This window comes from Heptranchias perlo, chromosome 37 (genome assembly GCF_035084215.1).
Source record: "Heptranchias perlo isolate sHepPer1 chromosome 37, sHepPer1.hap1, whole genome shotgun sequence".
Lineage (NCBI taxonomy): Eukaryota > Metazoa > Chordata > Chondrichthyes > Hexanchiformes > Hexanchidae > Heptranchias > Heptranchias perlo.
Window position 1 is genome coordinate 966,987 of NC_090361.1, and position 27,406 is coordinate 994,392.

General features: G+C 46.1%; 1 protein-coding gene and 1 long non-coding RNA gene across 2 annotated transcripts in view; one reads left to right on the top strand and one right to left on the bottom strand.

Annotated features, from left to right (window-relative positions):
- LOC137304259 (uncharacterized) overlaps nucleotides 1-27,406 on the top strand; it is a 72,304-nt gene that overhangs the window by 1,137 nt on the left and 43,761 nt on the right. Inside the window, exon 3 of the long non-coding RNA XR_010958531.1 lies at nucleotides 8,945-9,087. This is a non-coding gene — a long non-coding RNA (uncharacterized lncRNA). The remainder of the gene's footprint in view (nucleotides 1-8,944; nucleotides 9,088-27,406) is intronic.
- On the bottom strand, nucleotides 155-26,395 carry LOC137304257 (heme-binding protein 2-like). Its single transcript, XM_067972810.1, has 7 exons — nucleotides 26,328-26,395; nucleotides 14,310-14,366; nucleotides 11,070-11,148; nucleotides 9,337-9,457; nucleotides 3,272-3,411; nucleotides 2,126-2,289; nucleotides 155-1,424 (listed from the first exon to the last, which is right to left on the bottom strand). Coding segments are annotated over exons 1-7 (645 nt in total). The 5' UTR covers nucleotides 26,330-26,395; the 3' UTR covers nucleotides 155-1,342.

Here is a 27,406-nt window from a genome sequence, read left to right on the forward strand (position 1 = left end):
AGAGTCTGATTTGCAGGTGCGTCTCAATTCTAATACCATGTAATATCGACAGAAACAGGAAGCAATAACGGAGAACCTGTCACAGAATACATACAAACGATGTAAATTTGTAACTCATTTATTGAAATAAAATGAAATATTATATGATTGTTTGCATTCCTATAGTCTATTCAATATTAGAATATAGAGACCAGATTCAATAATGATACATATAATAAAAAGCAAACGTGTATTTCCCCCCACAGTTCTTTTTAAGGCCTGTTTTAAACAAAACTTTGAACTTAGTCATGGGGCTATGGGGATAAAAATGAAATTAGTCTGTCAGAGGTGTTATTATTTTCTTTCCAAAATTTCAGATGTATATTTGAAAGGACAACATATCAGCATCTTGAATAGACTACAGTCAAGCTTGAAATGGGTAGAACATTTCCATGATCTTGAGATCTTGAGCCAGAAGAAATTATCCATTAAAGCCTGACAGGCCAGAAATTAAAGTATGAACATGTACTAGATTGAAATGCCGCAGTACTCAATTCTTGCTGAAGAATACCCCAAGGGCAGTTTTGTGGTTCGTTAGCAACTAATGGCAGGGATTGAGTACTAGAACAGTACAGACTGAGAAATGTGAACAAGTAATTATTTAATGTCAATAGTACTACTTTTCAGAAGCAAAATCAGCATAATTTACTTAGATCCTCTGTTAGATAGGTATACCTAGAGCTCAGTCTATGGCTCTAGACCAAAATGTCCTCAAAAAGAAATTCTGACCTCCAATTACAGTTGGAGTTATGCATTGGTGAAGTAACTTTGTGTGCCATGAAGTGTTTGGGTACAGATTTTTCACACAGCGAACAGGTCATCTGAAGTTTAGAGAGATGTGTGGGGCATTCTTACATGTTTTTCCAATGCCTGAGGGCTGTTCATGAGTCCAATTATCAGCTGAGAACTATGGCATTTAAAAGACAAGGAAGGGACAACTGCAGAATGGAAGACAATTTTTTAATCTCTGGTAATTGAATACCAATAACTGAAGTAGGGTAGTAGTTGGCTGAATAAACAAAACACTTATACTGAAGCTTGGTTTCAGGAGAGGTGGCTCCATTTCACGGTCCCTTACCAGTCCAACCTTGCCCGCCTAAAACTGGAGTTAATGACTGAAGTGTTTTTGAAGCAGAAAAAGTATTTAATTAGATATGACTCCTTGATCCAGACAGATAACAATCGCATGTTTCTTTCTATGAAGCTAAAATCTATAGGCTATGGTTACAGATGTTATGAGTTGTACCATGGACCACTTAAAAAGTCACATGGAAAGTTCTTCAGGTGGTAATATGTGGTGAGGTCAGGGAGCTGAGGTTGGACATACTGGAGTTCCTTCTGCGATATACCATACTTCATTGTGCCGATCAACTAATGTCATTGGGCTACATGAAAAAGAAATAAAAAATGGTTGATTTTAATAGAATCCCTTTATTATTGAAGTGAATACTTAAAAATGAATATACACATTACAGAATGGGACAATCTTTTTCTTCAACTTCCTCCCCTTCTGAGCTAATCCGAGGGAGACAGAAAATATCAAGCAAGACAGATGCAATTCTTCTCCATAGCTAGCCACTATTAAGATTGTGCACATATTGACTTTCCTTTCTTCCACAGGGGAAGCATCTTGTTTTTGCTTGCCAATGGCATGGTCAAGGTTGCAATCGCATCATAATGAGGAATCACAGATACACATCTACTTCCCATTGCCCCATGTTGGAGCACCAGTTTATACCCCCACTGCATTGCTCTTGAGGTCACTGTTTAGACACCTTTGTAAAGGTATTCCCTTCACCTTCCTTGGATCTCACGCTCATCATCTGTACCTGAGAGCATAGGCAGTCACCCTGCTCCCAGATCCCCATCAGTGCTGCAATTAAGTTGGCTGCCTGGAGTTGAAAGAATAGTTGGTGTCTCCCCATTTCAGCTTGGTTGTATTTGTGAACTATATGTAGAGGATTACAGATGTGATCATGCGTCTTGCAACCCTGCACTGCAACACAATGGGTATTCAGCTCACTCCATTACCCAGCTAACCATTGAATTAAAGCAACAGTCTCCTAAACTTGCACCAAGCTGTTACCTGTTGTAGACAGCATCATAGTAATAACTGGAGTCAAAGTGCTCGCCAACATTATGCAGCTGTTGTTTCAATTTTGAGGCATAGAATTTTGAATTCCATGTAAATAACCAACCACCAAAGGATTTCACATAGGCATACATCTCTGGGAGGTCAACAAAATAAACCTGTTAAGTATAAAAGAAAAAAAAATTGTCGGTAGGTAGAAATTGGAAAAATAAACAGTGAACAGGTATCAATTGGTTAATGTGATAAGAGGAATCAATGCATTAAAACTTAATTAGTTGTCTGGTGCCATAAAATGGTAGATTGTAGGTTTGTGCCTCTTAATTCGCAAGATGATAAGGCCCTGATCTAATTTGACAGGCACTAAGCAGAGACATGATGCTAGCCCTCAGCGAGGGCAGAAAAATTGGAGGTCAAATGTTCTGCCCTATGCCACTCCTGTGCTTGGGAGTAAATGGAATCATTGACCTCCAGTGCATGCTGAAGGGAGATACTAAGGTGAAAAGAATTTAAAAAGGGAATGAATGTACATAAAACTTTGTTGTTTGAGGTAACAAAAACAGCATGGCTGCCTGGACAGATACAGCTGTGGTTGTGACTCCCCAGCGACAGCTACATAAAAAAGTCATTTACAGACATTGTGGTGCAGTGCATTTATGTTCCAACGTGCTGAATCATGAATATATAGGAAAGAAACAAGTGATTGTTATCTGTCTGGGTTATGGAACCGGATCCAATGACACACACTTTTTCTGCTTCAAAAGCACATTGTCATTAATTCCAGCTTTAGGACAGCAAGGTTGAATGGGTAGGAAACAACTCTCCCTTTCTTTTGATTTCCCATGTGCCGAGCACCTGATCTGCAACTCACCATCAGGTATTATTCTGAGGGGCCAGGTGTTTTTCTCACATGGAGGGAGGGAAATTGGAGAGTGATGCACCCTTTCGACTTCTGTACTATTCGGTGGCCTTATGAGTGGCATTTACCAAAGTCTTGGAGTAGGTTAGCTGCCCCACCCTTCAACCAGTGAATTGGTATATTACAGAGGGAAGCTAAAGGGGCAGGAAAATAAAGAAATGAGGCAAACATAATTCTGGTCCAAGGTACATTTTATATAAATGTTGAACTATCTAGCTACTCACATCAGTGTCAATGGGTGCCGGGGGACTCTGCTGATGATCAGCTGGCAGCAAAAAGTAGATGATGTACTTCTTGAATTCCATTATTCTCTCATTTTGAGGAATCTTAAGCAGAACAGGAGCTGTCATGTTGATATGCTTGCCTGTGTTTAAATTACACTGTTAGAGTTTATTCATATTGGGGTAGACTATCCATGAGTATTCTCCTGATCAGATTGGCAGAAATCCTGGAGAAATGGAGTAAACACTGAAGTTACAGTGAAAGTTTGGAATAAACCCCCGTAGATATTCAGGCGAAAATCTTATACCCTGTTAATATACTGAGATTTTTTCTGCTGCAAAAACTAGGTGGGCAAAGCCTGTAGTGCAAGGAACTAACAAGTTTAATAGAATAGAAGACAAAATAAGATTAATCAAGCGGGGGTGGCTAACTGTGTCCTGCATTAAGTACCACTCATTCATCATCCTTGTCCTCACTGACCTATATTGGCTCCCTTTCCCCCAATGCCTTAAGTTTAAAATCCTGGTCTTCATCTTTAAATCCCACCACATCCTTGTCCCACCTTATCTTTGCAACCTCTTCCACCTCTCCATTCCTACCCCCGAACACCCTGCTCCTCTGATTCCGGCCTTTTATGTATCCTCCCCTGTTCCCATCATTGGTGGCAGAGCCTTCAACGGACTTGCTCCTACTCGTTGAAATTTCTTTCTTAAACCTCTCCGCTTCTCTACCTCTCTCTTTTAAAAGCCTTCTCAAAACCATTTGACCTTGAGCTGAAGTTTCAACCCCACATCCGATTCTTTACCAAGATTATCTTCGTTCACCTGCACGTCTGCCTTCTCTATTTCACTCCACTGCAGCTGAAACATTCACCTATCTTCTTCTCAAGGATTGACATCATAGAAAATTTACGGCACAGAAAGAGGCCATTCGGCCCATCGTGTACGCACCAGCCAAAAATGAGCCACCCGGCCTAATTCCACTTTCCAGCACTTGGTCTGCAGCCCTGCAGATCGCGGCATTTCAGGTGCACATCCAGGTTCTTTTCAAATGAGTTGAGGGTTTCTGCCTCTACCACCCTTTCAGGCAGCGAGTTCCAGACGCCCACCACCCTCTGGGTGATTTTTTTTTTCCTCAGCTCCCCTCTAATCCTTCTCCCAATTACTTTAAGTCTATGCCCCCTGGTTATTGATCTCTCTGCTAAGGTCTTCCCTATCCACTTTATCTAGTCCCATGATAATTTTGTACACCTCAATTAAATCACCCCTCAGCCTCCTCTGTTCAAAGAAAACAACCCCAGCCTATCCTATGTGAGCTGTGAGGGGGATGCAAAGAGGCTCCAATGCGATTTAGACAAGTTGGGTGAGTGGGCAAGAACATGGCAGATGCAGTATAACGTGGATAAATGTGAGGTTATCCACTTTGGTTGTAAAAACAGAAAGGCAGATTATTATCTGAATGGTGACAGATTGGGAAAAGGGGAGGTGCAACGAGACCTGGGTGTCCTTGTACACCAGTCGCTGAAAGCGAGCATTCAGGTGCAGCAAGCAGTTAGGAAGGCGAATGGTATGTTGGCATTCATTGCAAGAGGATTTGAGTACAGGAGCAGGGATGTCTTACTGCAGTTATACAGGGCCTTGGTGAGACCACATCTGGAGTATTGTGTGCAGTTTTGGTCTCCTTATCTGAGGAAGGATGTCCTTGCCATGGAGGGAATGCAGCGAAGGTTCACCAGACCGATTCCTGGGATGGCAGGACTGATGTATGAGGAGAGATTGGGTCGGCTCGGCCTATATTCACTAGAGTTTAGAAGAATGAGAGGTGATCTCATCGAAACATATAAAATTCTGACAGGACTAGACAGACTAGATGCAGGGAGGATGTTCCCGATGGCTGGGGAGTCCAGAACCAGAGGTCACAGTCTCAGGATACGGGGTTTGCCATTTAGAACCGAGATGAGGAGAAATTTCTTCACTCAGAGGGTGGTGAACCTGTGGAATTCTCTACCACAGAAGGCAGTGGAGGCCAAGTCATTAGATGTATTCAAGAAGGAGATCGATATATTTCTTAATGCTAAAGAGATCAAGGGATATGGGGAAAAAGCGGGAACAGGGTACTGAGTTAGACGATCAGCCATGGTCATTTGGATAGAAACATAGAAAATAGGAGCAAGAGCAGGCCCGAAGGGCCGAATGGCCTGCTCTTGCTCCTATTTTCTATGTTTCTATCCAATCTTTCGTCATAGCTAAAGTTCTCCAGTCCTGGCAACATCCTCGTAAATCTCGTCTGTACCTTCTCTAGTGCAATCACATCTTTCCTATAATGTGGTGACCAGAACTGTGTGCAGTACTCAAGCTGTGGCCTAACCAGTGTTCTATACAATTCCAGCATAACATCCCTGCTCTTATAGTCTATGCCTCGGCCAATAAAGGAAAGTATCCCGTATGCCTTCCTAATCACCTTATCTACCTGCCGTGCTACCTTCAGGGATCTGTCGACATGCACTCCAAGGTCCCTCACTTCCTCTACACCTCTCAGTATCTCCCATTTATTGTGTATTCTCTTGCCTTGCTTGCCCTCCCCAAATGCATTATCTCTCTCTGGATTGAATTCCATTTGCTACTTTTCTGCCCACCAGTCCATTGATATCTTCCTGCAGTCTTCAACTTTTCCCTTCACTATCAACCACACGGCTAATTTTTGTATCATCTGCAAACTTCTTAATCATGCCCCCTACATTCAAGTCCAAATCATTAATATATACCACAAAAAGCAAGGGACCTAGTACTGAGCCCTGTGGAACCCCACTGGAAAAATCCTTCCAGTCATAAAAACACCCATCAACCATCATTCTGTGCTTTCTGCCACTGAGCCCAAATTTGGATCCAATTTGCCACTTTCGCTTGGATCCCATGGGCTTGTACTTTTTGACCAGTCTGCCATGTGGGACCTTGTCAAAAGCCTTGCTAAAATCCATGTAGACTACATGAAATGCACTACCCTAATCTACCCTCCTTGTTACCTCCTCAAAAAATTCAATCAAGTTAGACACGACCTTCCCATAACAAATCCATGCTGACTGTCCTTGATTAACCCGTGCCTTTCTAAGTGACGGTTTATCTTGTCCCTCAGAATTGATTCCAATAACATCTCTAATGTTCTCTTCGCTGAGCTTACACGTTCACCCTTCACAAACACCAGCTAATCCAGAACTCTGCTACCTGAGTCCTCACCCAACTCCACTGGCTTCCTATGCAAATCGATTTCAAGATCCTTGTCCTTATTTTCAAAACCTTGCATGGTATTGCGTCACTCTACTTAGAGAGTCTTCACTGGTTATACCTCTCAGCCCGCATCCTTCTCCACTCCACTACTGGAGACTCAACTTTCAGCCACTATGACCTGCCTATGGAATACTCATTCAAAACTACTTCATCTTGTTAGCTCGCTCTAACTTCATAAACCTCCTAAACACCTATTCAAGGTTATCTTCAGTCTCCTCCCCAGTTCCCCCCACTTTCTAATCAGTGACCTCTCCCTTGTAAAGCACTCAGGTTTTTATGTGAAGAGATTTGATGGCTCCATTCTTAATCATACTTTATTAACAGTCTCACCACCTCCTTTCATCTCCAATGGAATTATCACATCTCCATGGCTAAAGTTGCCTTCAAGAGGTTCAGTTTGTTCTGTCATGCGAATTGTTAGATTCCCTCTCAAAACTCTTAGCTCTCTATAAAGCTCAAGTCCATCGAGCTCAAGTGTATCTAAATAGGCTGTTTAAACTGCTTTCTAGCACTTTTTAAAAAAAAGTTTATCATCTAATAGGTGATGCTTAACTCACCTCTAGCCTGCAACTTTTTTCTATTTATTCAATCCTTTCTTATCCCTCGCCATTTTATCGATATTAGTATGACTATTAATCCTCTAAATTTTTCTCTTGTTCTTTTATACCTCAAGATACTGTCCAATTCACTCCTGCTCCCCACATCCTCAGTAACTTACATTTATATAAAGCACCTTCTCCAACTTTATGTGCCAGGCCGTTCCCCTTGGTTTTCCAGTTCTGGTCTCCTATGTGTCTTCCTTGGCACTGCTGCATCACCATTTGGCACAGCCTTCAGCTGTCTTGGCTGCCCTTTCTGGAACTCTCTCTCTAAACTTCTCTGACTTACTACTTCTTTTCTTGCCCTTGATAGCCTCCTCAAAACCTATCTTTTCAACCGTGCTTTTGGTCATCTGGTCCACATGCTTGCCGACATTGTAAATGGTTCCCTCTCATCTGGCATTGACCCCCCTCTTAAAAACTCAACATCATCACATCTCTCCCCATAAAACCCACCTGTGACCCTTCTGTTCTCAGTAGGTATGGCCCCAGTTCCAACCTTTTCCTAGCCAACGTCCTGGAACATGTTGTTGTGTCCCAAGTCAATGCCCATCTCCCCTGCAACTGCATGTTTGAATCCCGTTATTCTGGTTTCCAACCCTCCCACAGCACCAAAATAGCCCTCATCAAAGTCACAAGTGACATTCTCCGGGACTGCAATCATGGTACACTATGTATAGAAATACTTAGAAGTTACAACCCCAAACAGGGTGGGTAAATGTGAATATAACTATTTGCTCACATGGAGGGTACAGATTGTCACAGGTTGGTTGAGCTGAATGGCCTGTTTTCATGTTATAACTTTTATGTATTTCTGTGTATCATCTTCAGAGTCCTCCAGGGTTCCATCCTTGGTCACCTCTTCCTCATCTGTCTGTTGCCCCTTGGTGACATTATCTGCAAAGATGGGGTCAGCTTCCACATGTATGCCGATTACACCCAGCTCCACTTCTCCATCACCTCCCTTGATCTCTCTATTGCCTCTGTGCTGTTAGAATGCTTGTCTGACATGCAATCTTCGATAATCTGTAATTTCTTCCAGGTAAATATTGGGAAGACTGAAGCCACTGTATTCAGCCCCCACCGCAGACTCCTTTCACTTGCCACTGACTCCATTTCCTTCCCTGGCCACTGTTTCAGCCTAAAACAGACTATTTGCATCATTGGAGTCCTGTTCGACCCTGAGCTCAGTTTCTGTCCCCATATTCTCACTGTCTTACTTTCACCCCTGTAACATCTCTTGACTCCATCCTTACCTCAACCCATCTACCATATGCCTTTGGCACCTCCAGACTCAACTGATCCAACCAGCCTTCCTCCCTTCACAAGCTATAACTCATTCAAAACTCCGCTGTTTGTAAATTATCCTGCTCCCCCATCATCCCATTCTCACTCACCTACATTGACTTCTGATACATCTCAAATATAAAATTCTTGTCATTGTCTTTAAATTCCTCTATGACCTTGCCTCCATAAGCTCCTCCAGCCTACAATTTCTCCCAAGCTCTCTATTACTCTGACTCCAGCCAGTTGTGAATTGCTTTCTTCCGTTACCCAACTATTGGCGGTTATGGCTTCAGTCTGCTAGGACCCATTTTCTGGAATTCCCTCCCCTAAACCGCTCCGGCTTGTCACCGTCCTCCACTTCTTTAAGATCCTCCTCAAAACTCACCACTTTGCTAATGGCAGAATCCTGGCACAGCCTTATTTGTTAGGTAATTATGCAAAGTACTTTTAACGGACTACCAAAAAAAAACTACTTTCCATAAAAACGGTTTTAATTCTTTTTTAGGATGGTATTGCCTCTCCAACTTGCTTGGGTGCTCTTGTGCCCCACATCGTCCCTGGTTGAAAGGATGAGCAGATGCACAACCATATCTCAGGCTTTATCTGCTCTGAAAGCAGTTGCTGGAAAGTGTGCAAGAACAACCTTGGGTGAGAGTCCTTTAATTTTTCCTCCCTATAGGGAAGTGCCTGCTCTCCACCAGTCTCTTCCCCAAAGCAGCACAACTGACCACTATGATATGTTGGAATGCATTTTTCAAATGTTAAGCAATTTATTTTGTGAGAGGAAAAGTTTTATGCTTCGAAATAGAGTTTTATTTCGGAAATAATTATTCTTATAGTTAATCTGATTGTGGGTAGGTAGGTAGTTATATTTCATTTTTGTTCCCATATTTGTACCTTCTTCGTTTTTGCTCTGGATGTACTGAAAGAGCCTTGTGAATCCTTGATAGCTAGCGTATTCCATAAAAAGGGATGTAACGTTGGTTGCAACCCACTTTGAAGCATTATAATGACGGACCTGCATGTGAAGCAGCAAAGAAAGGTACTGGTTAAACACTAAGCAGCCAGTTCATCTCCAAACTAGCTAAAGCTCCAACTACTTGGCTCAAACAAAATATGTCTTAACGCTAACTTCAAAAGAACACCGTCACTACACCATTTCCCACATCAACTATCTTTCTGGTTCTCTTAGTGACAGTGACAGTTTGGACCAAATTGTGAGTGTTTTTGTGGTCTAGATCCATACCCACTAGAAGCTAGGTTGAGACTGTCCAATCTCATTCCTTGTAGGTTGCTTACAGCTGGCAGAGAAAGGAAACTTTTGTTCGTCAGTCTGGTCTGGATCAAATCCAAATCCCATCCAGTGGTGAAAGAACAGTGTCCTCACCCACTTCATCAATGAATTGCTACTTTAATACCATGAATTGATCTTTGAAGTGTCATTAATTATTTAGCAGAGATTAAATAAATTCTCCAGCAAGAGTATATACAGTGTTGTTTTGTCTTGAAGATCTAATGAAAGAACCACTGATAGAATCCAACAATTCTACATTAATGACTTGGATATGAATGTAAAAGGTATGATCAGTAAGTTCGCTGATGATACAAAAATTGGTAGGGTGGTAAATAGCGAGGAGGATAGCCTCAGTCTGCAGGACGATATAGATGGGTTGGTCAGATGGGCGGAACAGTGGCAAATGGAATTTAACCCGGAAAAGTGCAAGGTGATGCACTTTGGAGGGACTAACAAGGCAAGGGAATACACAATGAATGGGAGGACCCTAGGCAAGACAGAGGGTCAGAGGGATCTTGGTGTGCAAGTTCACAGATCCCTGAAGGCGGCGGAACAGGTAGATAAGGTGGTAAAGAAGGCATATGGGATACTTGCCTTTATTAGCCGAGGCATAGAATATAAGAGCAAGGAGGTTATGATGGAGCTGTATAAAACACTGGTTAGGCCACAGCTGGAGTACTGTGTGCAGTTCTGGTCGCCACACTACAGGAAGGATGTGATCGCTTTGGAGAGGGTGCAGAGGAGATTCACCAGGATGTTACCAGGGCTGGAGCGCTTCAGCTATGAAGAGAGACTGGGAAGATTGGGTTTGTTTTCCTTGGAGCAGAGGAGGCTGAGGGGGGACATGATTGAGGTGTACAAAATTATGAGGGGCACAGATAGGATGGATACTAAGGAGCTTTTTCCCTTCGTTGAGGGTTCTATAACAAGGGGACATAGATTCAAGGTAAAAGGCGGGAGGTTTAGAGGGGATTTGAGAAAGAACTTTTTCACCCAGAGGGTGGTTGGAGTCTGGAACTCACTGCCTGAAAGGGTTGTGGAGGCAGGAACCCTCACAACATTCAAGAAGCATTTGGATGAGCACTTGAAATGTCACAGCATACAAGGCTACGGACCAAATACTGGAATATGGGATTAGAGTAGACAGGTCTTGATGGCTGGCGCGGACACGATGGGCCGAAGGGCCTCTATCCGTGCTGTATAACTCTATGACTCTAATTCCTTTTCTATTTCTACTTGTCTGGGACAAGCAACAAGCAAAAAAAAACCCATTCCATATTGGGTGTATAAACATCCCAGCTTCTTTCTCGATATTCACTTTATCTGTTTATCTCACCTCATAATCTGGGTTTTCACAAGCAAGATCATAATTGAAACATTCCTTTACTTCTCTGCAAGGAGGTGCTTTAGAATAACTGCTTGAAGAAAAATTAAAAAACAATTAGAGGTGAAGATTAGTCAAACCATTCCATGTCTACATTGCATGCTGTGTTAAGTCTTATTATATTAATTAAATTTCAAAAGTGAGTTACATTTTTGTCAGATACGCTATTGAAGGTGATTAAAGATGTAGTAGGGTAGGAAGTCAGTGACTGTTGGGATACGACTTAATGATAGAAATAGCCCTTTCCAGTCCTGTACAGTCCTATGTTCCTAAAGACATTGGGACATATAAGTATGTGATGGAGGGAGATAGTTAAGTATGTTTAGTGATTTGTCATGGGTAACCACAGTCTCCTGGAGCCTGCTTGAATGCCTATAGGAATCTAGGGGGAATTTCCTGTGTTTGGCTACAGTATTTTTCTCTGTTTTACTGCCTCCTCCAGGAGTTGACATTATTAGCAGTTGGGGAGGGCTGTGCATTGGGTTGCACCATCTAATGGACAGGATGAGCATTGATGAGCCTAACGGTCTTTCTTGTTTCAGCTGTCGAGGGTTGTTTTTCAAACTGGATGCCTGTGTCCAGCGGTGTGCCTCAGGGATCGGTGCTGGGTCCGCTGTTATTTGTTATTTATATTAATGATTTGGATGAGAATTTAGGAGGCATGGTTAGTAAGTTTGCAGATGACACCAAGATTGGTGGCATTGTGGACAGTGAAGAAGGTTATCTAGGATTGCAACGGGATCTTGATAAATTGGGCCAGTGGGCCGATGAATGGCAGATGGAGTTTAATTTAGATAAATGTGAGGTGATGCATTTTGGTAGATCGAATCGGGCCAGGACCTACTCCGTTAATGGTAGGGCGTTGGGGAGAGTTATAGAACAAAGAGATCTAGGAGTACAGATTCATAGCTCCTTGAAAGTGGAGTCACAGGTGGATAGGGTGGTGAAGAAGGCATTCAGCATGCTTGGTTTCATTGGTCAGAACATTGAATGCAGGAGTTGGGATGTCTTGTTGAAGTTGTACAGGGCATTGGTGAGGCCACACTTGGAGTACTGTGTACAGTTCTGGTCACCCTATTATAGAAAGGATATTATTAAACTAGAAAGAGTGCAGAAAAGATTTACTAGGATGCTACCGGGACTTGATGGTTTGACTTACAGGGAGAGGTTAGACAGACTGGGACTTTATTCCCTGGAGAGTAGGAGGTTAAGGGGTGATCTTATAGAAGTCTATAAAATAATGAGGGGCATAGATAAGGTCGATAGTCAAAATCTTTTCCCAAAGGTAGGGGAGTCTATAACGAGGGGGCACAGATTTAAGGTGAGAGGGGAGAGATACAAAAGGATCCAGAGGGGCAATTTTTTCACTCAAAGGGTGGTGAGTGTCTGGAACGAGCTGCCAGAGGCAGTAGTAGAGGCGGGTACAATTTTGTCTTTTAAAAAGCATTTGGACAGTTACATGGGGAAGATGGGTATCGAGGGATATGGGCCAAGTGCAGGCAATTGGGACTAGCTTAGTGGTATAAACTGGGCGACATGGACATGTTGGGCCGAAGGGCCTGTTTCCATGTTGTAACTTCTATGATTCTATGGCAATTTTAGTAAGAGACATCACAGCAGATCTCTGTGAATAAATGCTCATTCAGTGTCGAGAAGGGTGTTTTTCAGCAAGAATTGCTGGATAATGATCAGCAGTGGGAACCTTGGACACCTTTTTTTTTCTTGCCTAACTCAGGGACACTGAGGCCAATTGTAGGGCCTCTATGACTGGCCTGGCTGAGAGCAGCTGACTCAGTACAGGCCAGGCACCTTCCTGACTTGAATGACTGAGTTACTCACTGAACTAACTCTAGAGTCATTGAACATATTTTTAAGTGACCTATAAGTCCAAAAACTGCTGTTATTTTTGTATAAACCCAGTATTTTCCTTTGTGAGTTATAGACTTGTTAACACTATCGCATGCCAGAAAATACAGCCTAAATCTTCATCTCAAGGATGTCAAGGATAAGCAAGGATGTCTTACTGCAGTTATACAGGGCCTTGGTGAGACCACACCTGGAGTATTGTGTGCAGTTTTGGTCTCCTTACCTAAGAAAGGATATACTTGCCATAGAGGGAGTGCAGTGAAGGTTCACCAGACTGTCGTATGAGGAGAGATTGGGTCGACTCGGCCTGTAATCACTCGAGTTTAGAAGAATGAGAGGGGATCTCATTGAAACATATAAAATTTTGACAGGGCGAGACAGACTAGACGCAGGGAGGATGTTTCCCCTGGCTAGGGGGTCCAGAACGAGGGGTCACAGTCTCAGGATATGGGGTAGGACATTTAGGACTGAGATGAGGAGAAATTTCTTCACTCAGAGGGTGGTGAACCTGTGGTGAAGAGGTAAATTCTCTACCACCGGAGGCTGTGGAAGGCCAAGTCACTGAATATATTTAAAAAGAAGCTAGAAAGATTTCTGGACAAAAGGCATCAAGGTGTATGGGGAGAGAGCGGGAATATGGTATTGAGATAGAGGATCAGCCATGATCATATTGAATGGCGGAGCAGGCTCGAAGGGCCGAATGGCCTACTCCTCCTATTTTCTATGTTTCTATGTTTCTGTTTGGCAGTTCATGGCTACTTTCTCCGACACATAGAAGGGTGAAGATTATTCCTCGGCCATCACCAATGCCACACTGCGATTGGTCATGGGAAGAGGTAGTAAATCAGCCTCCTCACATCCATGCCTAAGACAGAGTGCCTCACTTTGTGGAGCGATCCATCTCGTACCTGGTCAAAAGCTGACTGCATTGTGCTTGTTTTGTTAATTTTCTTCCCTATTCTCCTCTCCTCTCCCGAAGGCACTGACTGTTCTTGAGGTACGGCTCTATGGTAATTAGCACCCTCTGGTATCTTGCCAAGTGGCCATTCTTCAAGTGTGACTGTAGGCAGTGTGTTGGCAGGCTATTTGACTATAAGGGCATCATACCTGAACCCAATCCTGTCCTCACCCAACATCAACATGTACATTATTGCAGCAGAGGTCAGTAGATAGTGATCAGGCACTTATTTGTAATTCAGCACAAGGAGAAATACAGATGTAAAGCCACATCCTGCTACTCTGGCAGAGTATGTTGATGTTCCAGACTATTTATAATCTAAATTTCACTATCCGTTATAGTTTAGATACACTTATCAGTTTTCAGACCTGGTCCCAGCTTCTGTCAGCCCAAGGCACAATAGGATAATCAGTCCAGCCCAGTACCTGAGGGGGAAAAAAGCAAATGGAACTAATTAAAACAATGTGAATAAAGTTTTGCATTTTCCATTTTTATTTCTCAAAACAATTCCCTGGAATTTTTCAGTAGTCGTTTCTGTCTTTTCAAAAATGAGTAAAGTAAAAAATCAAATAAAATTATAAAAGTCTAATGTTTGGTGGGAAAAAAATTAAGACCATTCTATCCATCAGTCCGATTCCACCCAGAATCCACATACGATTACTCTATCGTGGACTCTTGCCTCCGCCAACTCACCAATGTAATAAATATATTTCATTCCTTAAATTACTTCTTAGTTTTATTATTCAAACAAAATGAAACAAAAAAACTTGATGATATTTTACAGTTTTTTATCTGTTCTACTCAAACACATTAGATGCAGCCCATCCCTCCTTTAGCAACATATATATTTTATATGTAGATTTAAATCGTAATTTTTTAGTGAAAGTGGAAATAGCACTAGGTGGCAATAGAAGAAGTCAATCAATGCAATCTAGGGCACAAAGAAAGTTTAATTTTTGTTATCATTGTTTCTGCTGTATAAAGCAATTCCAATTTTCTCCCCATTACTCTCCACAAGGCACTGGCACATGCTGGGGGTTGGTCCATGGGTGCATGCAACCCTCGGGTACCTCACACAAGTGGCCATTTTTCGTGTGTGAGCCATAATAATTGGTGGTGTCAGGCTATTCGACTGTGAGGGTCATCACAGCTGAGTTTGATCCTGTCCTCACACATGGACTTTGCAGTAGGGTGGGGATCAGAAGCAGGAACCCTAGCACATTCTCTCCTCCCTAACCAATGGCACTGAGGCCACTTATAGCCACTGCTGCTGACCCACTTGACATTGCGTAACTCAACACAGCCAGTGCATTTATTTATTGTATATGCTTTTATTTTGATGAGATTCTATTCTCGTGTTATAAGCTGGATAGCCCGGTGGTGAAGGATAGAATACTAGAACCTGGTCTTCAGTTGCTTCCAAGCCTTTATTCACAGAGATCCACATTACATACACTAGATAAGCTATCTTATATATGGATACAAGAGAGCCCCAATTGATACCCACCACCTGAATACAATTAACACTAATTGATATAAATCACAGGAATACAATTGACAGTGTTACACCCTTCTTATTTATTGCTGCTATTATTATTAATTCTTTGATTATTCACACATTTCAGTCCCTTTTTTTGGATATCTTTGGGTATCCTTTTGCCATCAGCATCAGTGTGTGGTTAGCAGATGTGATATAGTCATCCAAAACACAGCTATGAAGAATCAATATTTTGTTCCAGGCATTTCACTCAATCCTCTTGTGGAATACCTGATTTTATGGCAGCCTTTTCAGTTTTATTTAGCTTTTTTATTGCTTCAGCAGTATAAATAAAAATTGAAGAACCTCAAACCCTTTTATCTCCTCATGCCTCTGCACTCAATGGTTTCAGCTGGAACTGTAATTTTACATTGATTCAGATTACACACTTTCTCACAATTGTTACTAAAGCATCACACTCTCTCTCTATATTTATGCACAGTAGCTGCTACACAAGATCTTTTTTTCTTGATAATGCAGCTCTTTGAGAAAATAGAAAAAGTAGCTTAATTTTTTGTTAAACTTTTTTACTGTAATTAGAAGAGCTGCTGAGTGGTTTTTCATAGACACTGAAACAGAGGGCTCGATTTTCGGACGTCCAAGCGGGTGCGTTCGTGGCGGGGAGTGGGGGGGGGGGCTCCGAAAATTGGGGATTCCCCGGGCGGGTCCGGAGTCCGGCTCCAACCTGCCCACTTCCGGGTTCCCCAGTGACGTGCAGACATGCGCACTCAGCCCCCGCATGCGGGACTACCACCGGCAATTAAAGCCTGCGGGGTCCCACTTAAGCCAATTAATTGGATACTTCAAGTCGTTAGCAGACCTGATTTGTAGGATATTTTAGGAGGGTGGGATTTTCATCTAAACTGAATGGGCTCGATTTTAGGGTCGGGTTACCTGCGGGTTTCCAGCGGGGTGGCCCCGAAAATCCCGATCTCCGGTCACGTGACCGGATCGCGACGAAATCCCGGCCACTTCCGGGTACCGCGCTGACGTGCGGGGCTGCGCGCGCAAGCCCCGCTGGTGGGAATCCCGCAGGCAATTAAAGCCAGCGGAGTTCCACTTGAGAGTACTTAACTTGCTCGTTGTGGTCAGTTAATGAGCTGAAGCAGCTGTCAAAAGAGGAAGTGTGGGATTTTAGGTTCAACGCAGTCAGTTTCCCACACTGGGGGAAACAGTACCTTTCAAACCAGGCGTGTTGCAGCCAGCAGCCTGTGGCAGGTGCCAAGGTGCGCTCCACGGGGGAGAGCCCTCACCCACGCAGGAGGCCACCGCGTCACATAGGGCAACCCCTGCCCTCCACCAACCCCCGCCAAGCCAGAGGACAGACCGACACGAAACCGCAGCCCCAGTCCGAGGACCCACCCACCTACCCTGCACAACCCCTCACACCAACACCTGCCAGATGGGTGGTGCGTTGACATCGTCGGAGGACGAACAGGATGACCAGCCCCAGCAGCCTCGCAGTCCACGCCGTCCGCCTCGGAGAGGTGGGGCCCCCCAACACGGTGCTGCGGCACACCCACCTGCACAGCAGGAGGGAGGGCAACCGCAGAGAGAGATGCGTTGCAGGAGGCACTACCCTCCGCACAGGGTGTACAGAGCGAGGCTCAGCTTCATGGACCTCTCCGAGGAGCAGTGCATACGGAGGCTCAGAGTCAGTCGCCAGGTAGTCGCCGACATCTGCAGCCTCCTTAACGACGAGCTGCTCCCTGATGGACCAAGCAGCATCTTCTTACCTGTCGCCGTCAAAGTCACCACTGCCCTCAACTTCTTCGCATCCGGTTCCTTCCAGGGTGCCACCGGGGACATCACCGGGGTCTGTCAGTCCTCTGCACACAAGTGCATAAGGCAGGTCACCGATGGGTTGTTCCGCAGGGCCTCCCACTACATCAACTTCGCCATGGACGAGCGCAGCCAGATGGAGAGGGCGGTTGGATTCCATGCCATGGCCGGCTTCCCACGGGTGCAGGGTGTAATCGACTGCACCCACATCGCAATACGGGCACCTCCGCATGAGCCAGGGCTGTTCATCAACAGGAAGGGGTATCACTCCATGAACGCCCAGCTCATCTGTGACCACCGCCAGAGATTCCTACACGTGTGCGCCAGATACCCCGGCAGCTGCCACGATGCCTTCGTCCTCAGGGAGTCCGCCGTCCCGCCCATCCTGCAGGCACCCAACGCCGGCAACGGCTGGCTCCTCGGCGACAAGGGGTATCCCCTCCACACGTGGCTCATGACACCTCTGAGGAACCCCATCACCGAGCCGGAGCGTCGGTACAATGACAGCCACACTGCTACCAGGTCTACAATTGAGCAGACCATAGGGCTTCTCAAGATGCGCTTCAGGTGCCTTGATCGTTCTGGGGGAGCGCTCCAATACACACCATTCAGAGTGGGACGAATCATAGTTGTCTGCTGTGCCCTGCACAACATGGCCCAACAGAGAGGGGTGCCGCTGGAGGAGGCCCCATCCACACCCGCCACCCACATTGAGGAAGGCGAGGGCGAGGAGGAGGAGGAGGAGGAGGCGGAGGAGGAGGACGCGCCAGAGGATGTTGGACGACCCATGCGCCAAGCCGCGACTCACCGGGATGGTCGCCGGGCCAGGGAGGCACTCATACGTCAACGGTTCTCCTAGAGTCAGACACTGCGAGGCGCTCGCATCTCCTCACCTGCACATGCGAGCGGCCATACCAGCCCCCTCCACTGAAGAGTGCTGCCAGTAATCCTGCACCCACAGCAGTGTGCCCAATGGGTGGCAGCAGGTGTTTGCCGTCATGATGGCCTCCACGGAACGCAACTACTGCACAAGCCGCGGAAGAATGGACGAGAGGTGGCAGGAGTGGTGAGAATAGACTATTTAATATCTGGAATGTGACATTATATAAGAAACAAAGTACAAAATAATAAACACCCTGGTGTATTCCCTTTGTGATTATAAGGCCTTTGCAATTCTTCTCCGGGAACCCCTACGTGGTGCTACCCCTGTGGCTCCAGCAGAGGTAGTGGCAGGTTGCTCGTCTTCTTGCCTTGACCGGGTAGATGCTTTTGGCGGACGGCCCCTGGGTTTCGGTGCCCGTGACGGCACCTCCACAGACTGCTCCTCCTGCACCGGGGCAGGGGCAGACTCGGCCACCTGGAGAGGAGGCACCATTGCGGGTACTGGTTGAGAGGTGGGCGACGGGTGGGACGTGGGGACGCCTTGAGAGGCGTCCCCGCTTCCATGTCCCCGGTCACCATCATCCCTCTCTTGGCCTCGGCCCACATCACCCCTTCCACCCTGCTGGACGGCAGTTTGGATGGCATGTGTGAGGCCTTGCAAGGCCACCCCTAGTGTGTCCCTCAGCCTGTTGGTGGCGTCGGAATGTTGCTCACCCTGAATCCGTACAGACGTTGTCAGGGCCTGCATGGACTCGAAGTGGAGCTGTGCGTGACGCTCGAGGGAGGCCAGCCTGTCCTCCACCGCAGACAGTCCCGCACCTACCCGCGACACTGTGTCGCCGGTACCCTCCTGTGCCTGCGCCACCAATGCCCACATGCAGGAGTTGGACTCCTCCATCGCCTGCGCTATTGTGGACAAAGCGCGCGGCACCTCTGCCAGTACCTCAGCAATTAGCTGGTGGCCCTCGACGACTCTCCTTTTCACTGGTGGCCCCCTGGGTTCAGCATCTGGGTCCGGCTGAGCAGAGCCTGGAGATGAGTGCTCCCTCCGTCGCGGACCCTCCGCGGCTGCCCCTGCCACCAGGGTCTGCTCATGCTCACTCGTGCGCAGTGACTCACCAAGTGCTACCCCAACTAGTTGGCGAGGGGGACCCACCGAGGTGCGTGTCTCTGCGCTGGTGGATGGTTGGCTCTGATGTGACGATGCACCCTCAGAGACCGCCATGTCCTCTGAGGAATCGCCCTCCACGCTCGCTTGACCCAAAGACGGACCTGCAAGAGAACAGAGGGCACTTTGAGGCATGTGGACCAACTTGACAGTGCGCCTGATGGCAGGTGATGAGACGGTAACTCGCGATCATGGGTGTTGAGTGTCAGCTTTCCCTTACCGGCCGTTTCGGCAGCGACACACTCGCCATCGGCCACCGACAGGCAATGTCGCGTGCGGGCGAGGTCGAGCGCCTCCACCTCTGCGTCGGTGAGCTCCACCACTTGCGGCGGCCCACCTCCGGTGCGTGCCCTTTCCCTATTGTTCTTGCTTCTCTTCTCCTGTGAAGGCAAAACACAGATGTGTGAGTGGGTGCGTCTTGCATCGTGAGACGCATCGAGCATCGGTGTGGTTGGGTTGAGCGTGGCGCGGAACGGATGGGGGGAAGCGTGGGCCACGTGCCCATCCCATTGCATGGGGATTGGGGTGTGTGGTAGTGTTCGGGTGGGGTCAGGGACGGTGGGTACTTGCATGCACGGCGAGGATGGTGAATGAGTGGCTGTGAGGATTGCTGATGGAGCGCAGTGGTGGCTGTGCAGGAGGGGGTTGTGATCTGCTTGGCGTGATGGTGGGGACGGGATGTGGGAGGGTGCGTTGGTGTACTCACCTTGCCAGACCTAGTCAGGTCATTGAAGCGCTTGCGGCACTGCTCCCAAGTCCTTGGGGTGTTGCCCCTGCTGCTCACCTCCGCCGCCACCTCTGCCCATGCCTTCCTGGTTGCGGCGGCAGGGAACTTGCGCCCATCTTCTGGGAAGAGTGTTTCCCTCCTCCTCCTGACGCCCTCCAGCATCAGCTGCAGTGCCAGATCTGAAAAACGGGGCGCAGCCTTTCCCCTTTGTTGAGCCATCGTCTCAAACCGCTTGCTTGTAGCAGGAGGGGCTTTGGGAGACTGCCCCTTTAACTGGAGCTCCTACATCGCGTCGACGGTACTGCGCATGCGCAGCCGGCCGGCACGCAGCTGGGGAGCGCAGAACCCGGAAGCTGGGCTTAATGGGTCCAATTATCCCGCGATCGCGTGGGGGACGCACACGATTAGCCGTCCGCGTTTTCCACGCTCCCGGAGGACCACCCGCTGGGAACCCGCAGGCCTGCTAAATTCGAGCCCAATGTGTTTCCCGTACTGGGGGAAACACTCCCGGTTGAAATGGAAGTGTTGCAGCCACCAGCCTGTGGCAGCTGCAAAGGTCCATTTGACAGGTGGGGGTTGAGACCCTCACTCATTGCAGGAGGCCACTCTGTCACTTTGGACAAAGTTTAGCCTCCACCACCCTCCTCCTAACAACAAAATTCACCAACTTGCAACCTCAACCCCGGTGTGCAGACACATTTACCTACCTTGCGGACCCCCTCAAACGTACATCTTCCGGATGGGGGCCGCCGTAGCTGCAGTCATGACCTCCTCGGAAGACGAACAGCATCACCAGCCACGCCATCCACCTCTGACACGTGGAGCTCCTCAACAGAGTGCTGTGACACATCCACCTGCACAGCAGGAGGGAGGGCAACCGCAGAGACAGATGCGTCGCAGAGGGCACTACCCTCGCCACAGGGTCTACAGACCAAGGCTCAGCTTCCTGGACCTCTCTGAGCAGCAGTGCACACGGAGGCTCAGAGTCACTCGACATGTAGTCGTGGACATCTGCAGCCTCCTTCATGCCAAGCTGCTCCCGGCTGGCCCGAGCACCATCTTCTTACCTGTCGCTGTCAAAGTCACCACTGCCCTCAACAACTTCTCCTCCGCATCCTTCCAGGGTGCCACCGGGGACATCGCCAGTGTCTCTCAGTCATCTGCACAAAAGAGCCCTGCAAATACACCTACACCCACTCTGCAGTGATACAATGGGTGTCATCAATTGTGGGTCTTCATGGTGATCCTCAGGAAACAGCATTATTGCACAAACCAGACAAGATTTGCAAAGACGTGGCAGTAGTGATGACAATATAATATGTAATGTGAGTTGATCAGAAATCAAATATAAGTAAAAACCATGACAAACCCTCAAACACCCTTGTGCATCCCCATCGTGCTCATGACACGTTTGCCTTACGCTGCCTACTGCACATATGTGATGCATGCCCTGTGGCTGCAGCACAGGTAGTGGCAGGTTGAGTGAGGCTGAACATGAAAGAGATGCATGAGGGTGAGTATGAGACAGAGCCATGAGATTATATGAGGATTGGTTTGAGTGGTTGTGGTGGGATGAGTACTGGCAAGTTGAGTAAGTGCAGGTAAGATGAGGATGAGCTTTGAGTGGGTGTGAGGAGTGATGTAATAGAGTAGCGTTGGCAGTGCAGAAAGAGATGTGGGGTGGGGGCAGTGATGTGGCAGACGGAGTGTAGGGGAATGAGTAAGTGTACTCTCTTTGGCTGACCTACTTAGGTTATTGAAGCACCTCCTGCACTGTGTGCAGGTGCGTGATATGTTGGTAGTGCTGGTGACCTCCTCTGCCGCCTCGAGCCAGGCCTTCGTGGTGGCAGAGGCAGGCCACTTCCTCCTGTCTGCCGGGGAAAAGATCTCTGTCCTCCCCCTCCTCCTCACCCCATCCAGTAGGACCTGGAGTGAGGCATCATTAAACCTGGGAGCAGCCTTCCCTCTGGGCTGCTCCATGCTGTAATTTTGGCTCCTTTCTGCAGCATCAGTCAGTGGAGGACTGCCCCTTTAAATAGGGCTCCCCCAGCTGACAGCCTATGATGCGGGTGCGCAGTCCGCCCACTGCGTAGCTTTCCAGCACAAAACCCGGAAGCACAGGTAAGTGGCTTCAATTAGTCTTCAATCGCGTGCGGAGCACCCCGAGTTCACTGGGCGGATTACCCACGCACTCAGTCGACCCCCTGCAGCCAACCCGCCTCCATCTTAATATTGAGCCCAGAGTTTTGGTTTTAAAAAAAAAGTAAACAAAGCTTCCTGTTATTGCTATCATCTGTTTATAATATATAGAGACCCCAGAAGTTGGTGAGCTGCAAACCTGGTGGTTACGCTGCAGCACTGACCACTCCCCCGGAGTTTGATGGATCAGTGAGAGGGCGCCTCATTTGCATGGGGTGACAGATGCCTGCACCACCCTGGGTACATTTCCGATGCAGTCTGCCCAATGCAGCTGGAAAGTCCACTGCCTGCCTGCCATTAGAGAAGTAGGGGGGGTGGTTTGCCCAAGGCCCCATCTCCCCTTTGCCCCTCCCCCCACCCCGTGTAAGGGGAATGACAATTTTAAAATAAATGTACTCCTTTCTTCAGGGTTCCAGACCACTACACACACTCAATAATACATAGGAACATAGGGACAGGAGCAGGCCATTCAGCCCCTCGTGCCTGCACTGCCATTTGATAAGATCATGGCTGATCTGCGATCTAACTCCATATACCTGCCTTTGGCCCATATCCCTTAATATCTTTGGTTGCCAAAAAGCTATCTATCTCAGATTTAAATTTAGCAATTGAGCTAGTATCAATTGCCATTTGCGGAAGAGAGTTCCAAACTTCTACCATCCTTTGTGTGTAGAAATGTTTTCCAATCTCACTCCTGAAAGGTCTGGCTCTAATCTTTAGACTGTGCCCCCTAATCCTAGAATCCCCAACCAGCGGAAATAGTTTCTCTTTATTCACCCTATCTGTTCCCCTTAATATCTTATAAACTTCAATCAGATCACCCCTTAACCTTCTAAACTTTAGAGAATACAACCCCAATTTGTATAATCTCTCCTCGTAACTTAACCCTTGAAGTCCAGGTATCATTCTAGTAAACCTACGCTGCGCTCCCTCCAAGGCCAATATGTCCTTCCGAAGGTGCGGTGCCCAGAACTGCTCACAGTACTCCAGGTACGGTCTAACCAGAGTTTTGTATAGCTGCAGCATAACTTCTGCCCCCTTGTACTCCAGTCCTCCAGATATAAAGGCCAGCATTCCATTAGCCTTATTGATTATTTTCTGCACCTGTTCATGACACTTCAATGATCTATCTACCTGAACCCATAAGTCCCTTTGGACATCCACTGTTTTTAACTTTTTACCATTTAGAAAGTACCCTGTTCTATCCTTTTTTGATCCAAAGTGGATGACCTCACATTTGTCTACATTGAATTCCATTTGCCACAGTTTTGCCCATTCACCTAATCTATCAATATCGCTTTGTAATTTTATGTTTTCATCTACACTGCTTACAGTGCCACCGATCTTTGTGTCATCGGTAAACTTAAATATGAGACTTTCTATGCCTTCATCTAAGTTGTTAATAAATATTGTGAATAATTGAGGCCCCAAGACAGATCCCTGCGGGACTCCACTCGTCACATCCTGCCAATGTGAGTACCTACCCATTATCCCTAATCTCTGTCGCCTTTCGCTCAGCCAACTTCCTAACCAAGTCTGTACTTTTCCCTCGATTCCATGGGCTCCTATCTTAGCTAACAGTCTCTTATGTGGGACTTTATAAAATGCCTTCTGGAAGTCCACATAAATAACATCCATTGACATTCCCCTGTCCACTACTTTAGTCACCTCTTCAAAAAATTCAATCAGGTTTGTCAGGCACGACCTACGATATTGATAGATTAGGTGAATGGGCAAAACTGTGGCAAATGGAATTCAATGTAGACAGATGTGAGGACATCCACTTTGGATCAAAAAAGGATAGAACAGGGTACTAAGGATATTAAGGGGAACAGATAGGGTGGATAGAGACAAACTATTCCTGCTGGTTGGGGATTGTAGGAGTAGGGGGCGCAGTCTAAAAATTAGAGCCTTACCTTTCAGGAGCGAGATTAGAAAACATTTCTACACACAAAGGGTGGTAGAAGTTTGGAACTCTCTTCCGCAAACGGCAATTGATACTAGCTCAATTGCTAAATTTAAATCTGAGATAGATAGCTTTTTGGCAACCAAAGGCATTAAGGGATATGGGCCAAAGGCGGGTATATGGAGTTAGATCACAGATCAGCCATGATCTTACCAAATGGCGGAGCAGGCACGAGGGGTTGAATGGCCTACTCCTGTTTCTAGGTTCCTATGTTCCTTCCAAAAAGCAGGCACAGGCACGATGGGTCGAATGGCCTCCTTCTGTGCTGTATCATTCTATGATACTATGAGGTAGTATACTTAGCTTTCAGTCCTCCCAACCCTAGGTGTCATTGGTGCTGCTCTGAACACACACAAGATGATGCAGGTCACAGGCGACCGGGGATCAGAAGGATAGTATGCCTCAATGGGACATTCAAAGTAAGCTGCTGAATACAGAATTAACTCTTCAAGTGTTTTTAAAAAACTAAAAACCTGTTTCCCAAATCACAGACTTATGTTTTAAAAGCAACAACTTTAGGGTGGAGAAGAAGGAGCAGGGTACAGTGCAATTCATAGATTGAGGAGCGCCAAAAAGGTGATGCAAGTCAGCGTAGTCAAAAGAATGGGTAGGATGACGGGATAGGAATGGAGCAGGGGAAGAAGTGGGGAAGATGGTACAGCGTAAGGGGATTTAAAGGGCTAGGCGCTACTAGTGAGGGTGTACGGAGAATAGGAAGAGGGCCTATTGCTCATTGTGCTGCAAGCCTCCCCAAACCATTAGATCTCTCACCTGATTTGTCCTGTTTCCTGCTACTTTCCTAACACTGCGCCAAGGAATTGGGACTAACTCTTTTCAAATGCTTAAAACCACAGATACAATAAAAGTGCTTTAAAAAATAGAAGTGATTCTGTACTTAAGCAGTTTTTATATCACTAGCGTACCATTAGCACAGCTGTGTTCGCTCCACCACTGGTACCATCAGTGGAATGGAGATACGTTCTGCATCTCCGGCAGTCCAAGACCTGCCTTTTCCCAGCTCTCAAGAGTGGTCCTCTGAGAGTGCGAAACAGACTGCTTCCAGTCTGCCCTCGAGTGTTCCCAATAGGAAATGGTGTCAAGTTGGTAAATCAAAAAAAGGAGATGGCGAGCTTTCCACTTTGAGCTCTGCACTCCTACGATCCCAACGTCAAGATAATGACCAATAAAAAACTTGACTAAAAAGTACTTTTTTAAAAGTTACTAATCTTAAATAATGAAATTTAGGAAGCACAAAGTAACATTTCCACTGCGGAGACTCTGGGACTGAGTTAACAAGAAGGCACTGTTCAACACTGAAATAAAAACAGAAAATGCTGGAGAAGCTCAGCAAGTGAGGCAGCATCTGTGGAGAAAGAAACAAGAGAACTGAGTGTTCTGACGACAGGTCTTCGACATTAGCTCCGTTTCTCTCTCCACGGACGCTGCTTCACTTGTTGAGTTTTTCCAGCATTTTCTGTTTTTATTTCAGATTTCCAGCATCTGCAGTATTTTGCTTTTGATTTACTGTTCAACACTGACCCGTTTGATAGACACCTAACAAATTATCACTGCTGAAACACGTAGTGTTCAAATAAGACTGGAAAGTACACGCTTATGTGGAAATGAAGTTTTATTAAATATACTCCAAGCTCAACAGAATTCCACAGAAAAGACTTGGGTTAAATGTGACCTTTTAAAAGGAACCTGTACTTAACAATGGAGCAGACAGTTGACTGTGGTGGGTTTGTAAACAAATGCACAATAACACCATTGAGTTATCAGTAAAGTATAAAATCACTTGTTTCTAAATAAATGAGTTTGTGTACTGCAGCAAAGGTTTGATGCATTCTGGTTAAGTATATCGCAGATCAGTGCACAAAATGTTGCTGGAAATCAACTTTGCATTTTAATAGTTTGTGTAGCATTTGTGGCGATTGATCCACATTTAGTGCAAGACAGATTATTCACTTCCATACAAAAGAAAGAAAACGATTTGCAATTATATAGCTCATTATCATATCTCTCAGAAACTTTTCAAAGTGTTTCACACACAATGAGTTACTCTTTTTTAAAAGTACAGTGACTTTTTATGTAAATCTAGAGAATACTATTTCAGAAAACTCACATTGTTGTTGCCTAGGTTTTTCTCTCAGCTCTGCTTCTGTTTCCTCTCGGTGACTATTTATTTTGTGCTGACCAAATCAAGAACAGCTCTCCTTTTATGTAACTTTTATATTGGGGGTGGGGTGTGATTATAAAATGTTAGTCATTCAACACTGAGTGACAGAGAGGGCTCTGTGATGATTAGTTGCAGAAGATCACATGCACCACATGTTAGCTAACTGTAAATCACATTACAGGCTATTCAACAATGAAACTGCAAGAATAGCATCCAGCTCTTTCTTAACCATGTCATGTGAGTGAATATTTGCCAGGATTTCCCAATGCTCACAAAATCTTCTTGGCACCAGAGCTGGGCTGTAGTTTATAGTCAGATTGTGATGTGCCAGTGCTGGAGGGGACAGAAACCCGGGCAAAGTATGCTGTCACTTTCTGTGTGCCAGCCCCAGGTTTTCCATGAGCCTTGCTGCATCAAGTGGCAGGTCACTTTTAGCTGAGATATGTCCTGTCAGTGTACAGCCACCAGAAGCGCCTTTAAATTTGCTTACATTGACCGTAGTTTTGAATTGGCTGAATTTGCCTTTTTTCCATTTTGAAAATTTAATTTATTTTTGGCTTGCGATAGATAGCCTGTGAAATTGGTCATCTTCTGTTTCATTTTGAGTAGAACATCAATTTGGGTTTTTCTTTGAACTTCTGCACTCCATACTAGGCAAATTTACCCAAATCATGGTCATATCATTGGATATCCTGCTGGCTCTTCAGGAGATGGAGGCTGTGGAGAAGCAGGAGCAGAGGCAGGTATGCCTGCATCACAGGAGGGTGCAGTGCACAGGGTTTTATTCCAAGATAATAGTTACAGACCAAGGCACAGTTTCCTAGGTATGTCTGAGAAGCTGTGTCTCAGAAGATTATGGTTCATCGGGGAGACAGTACCCTTGCCACTGATTCCATCCTCCTCCCCGGACACTGCCCTAAACTGAACCAGACTGTTTCCAACCTCATCTATTTGATCCTGAGCTGATCTTCTGACCCCATATCCAAAGACCATCTACTTCCACCTCAGTAACATCACCTCCATCC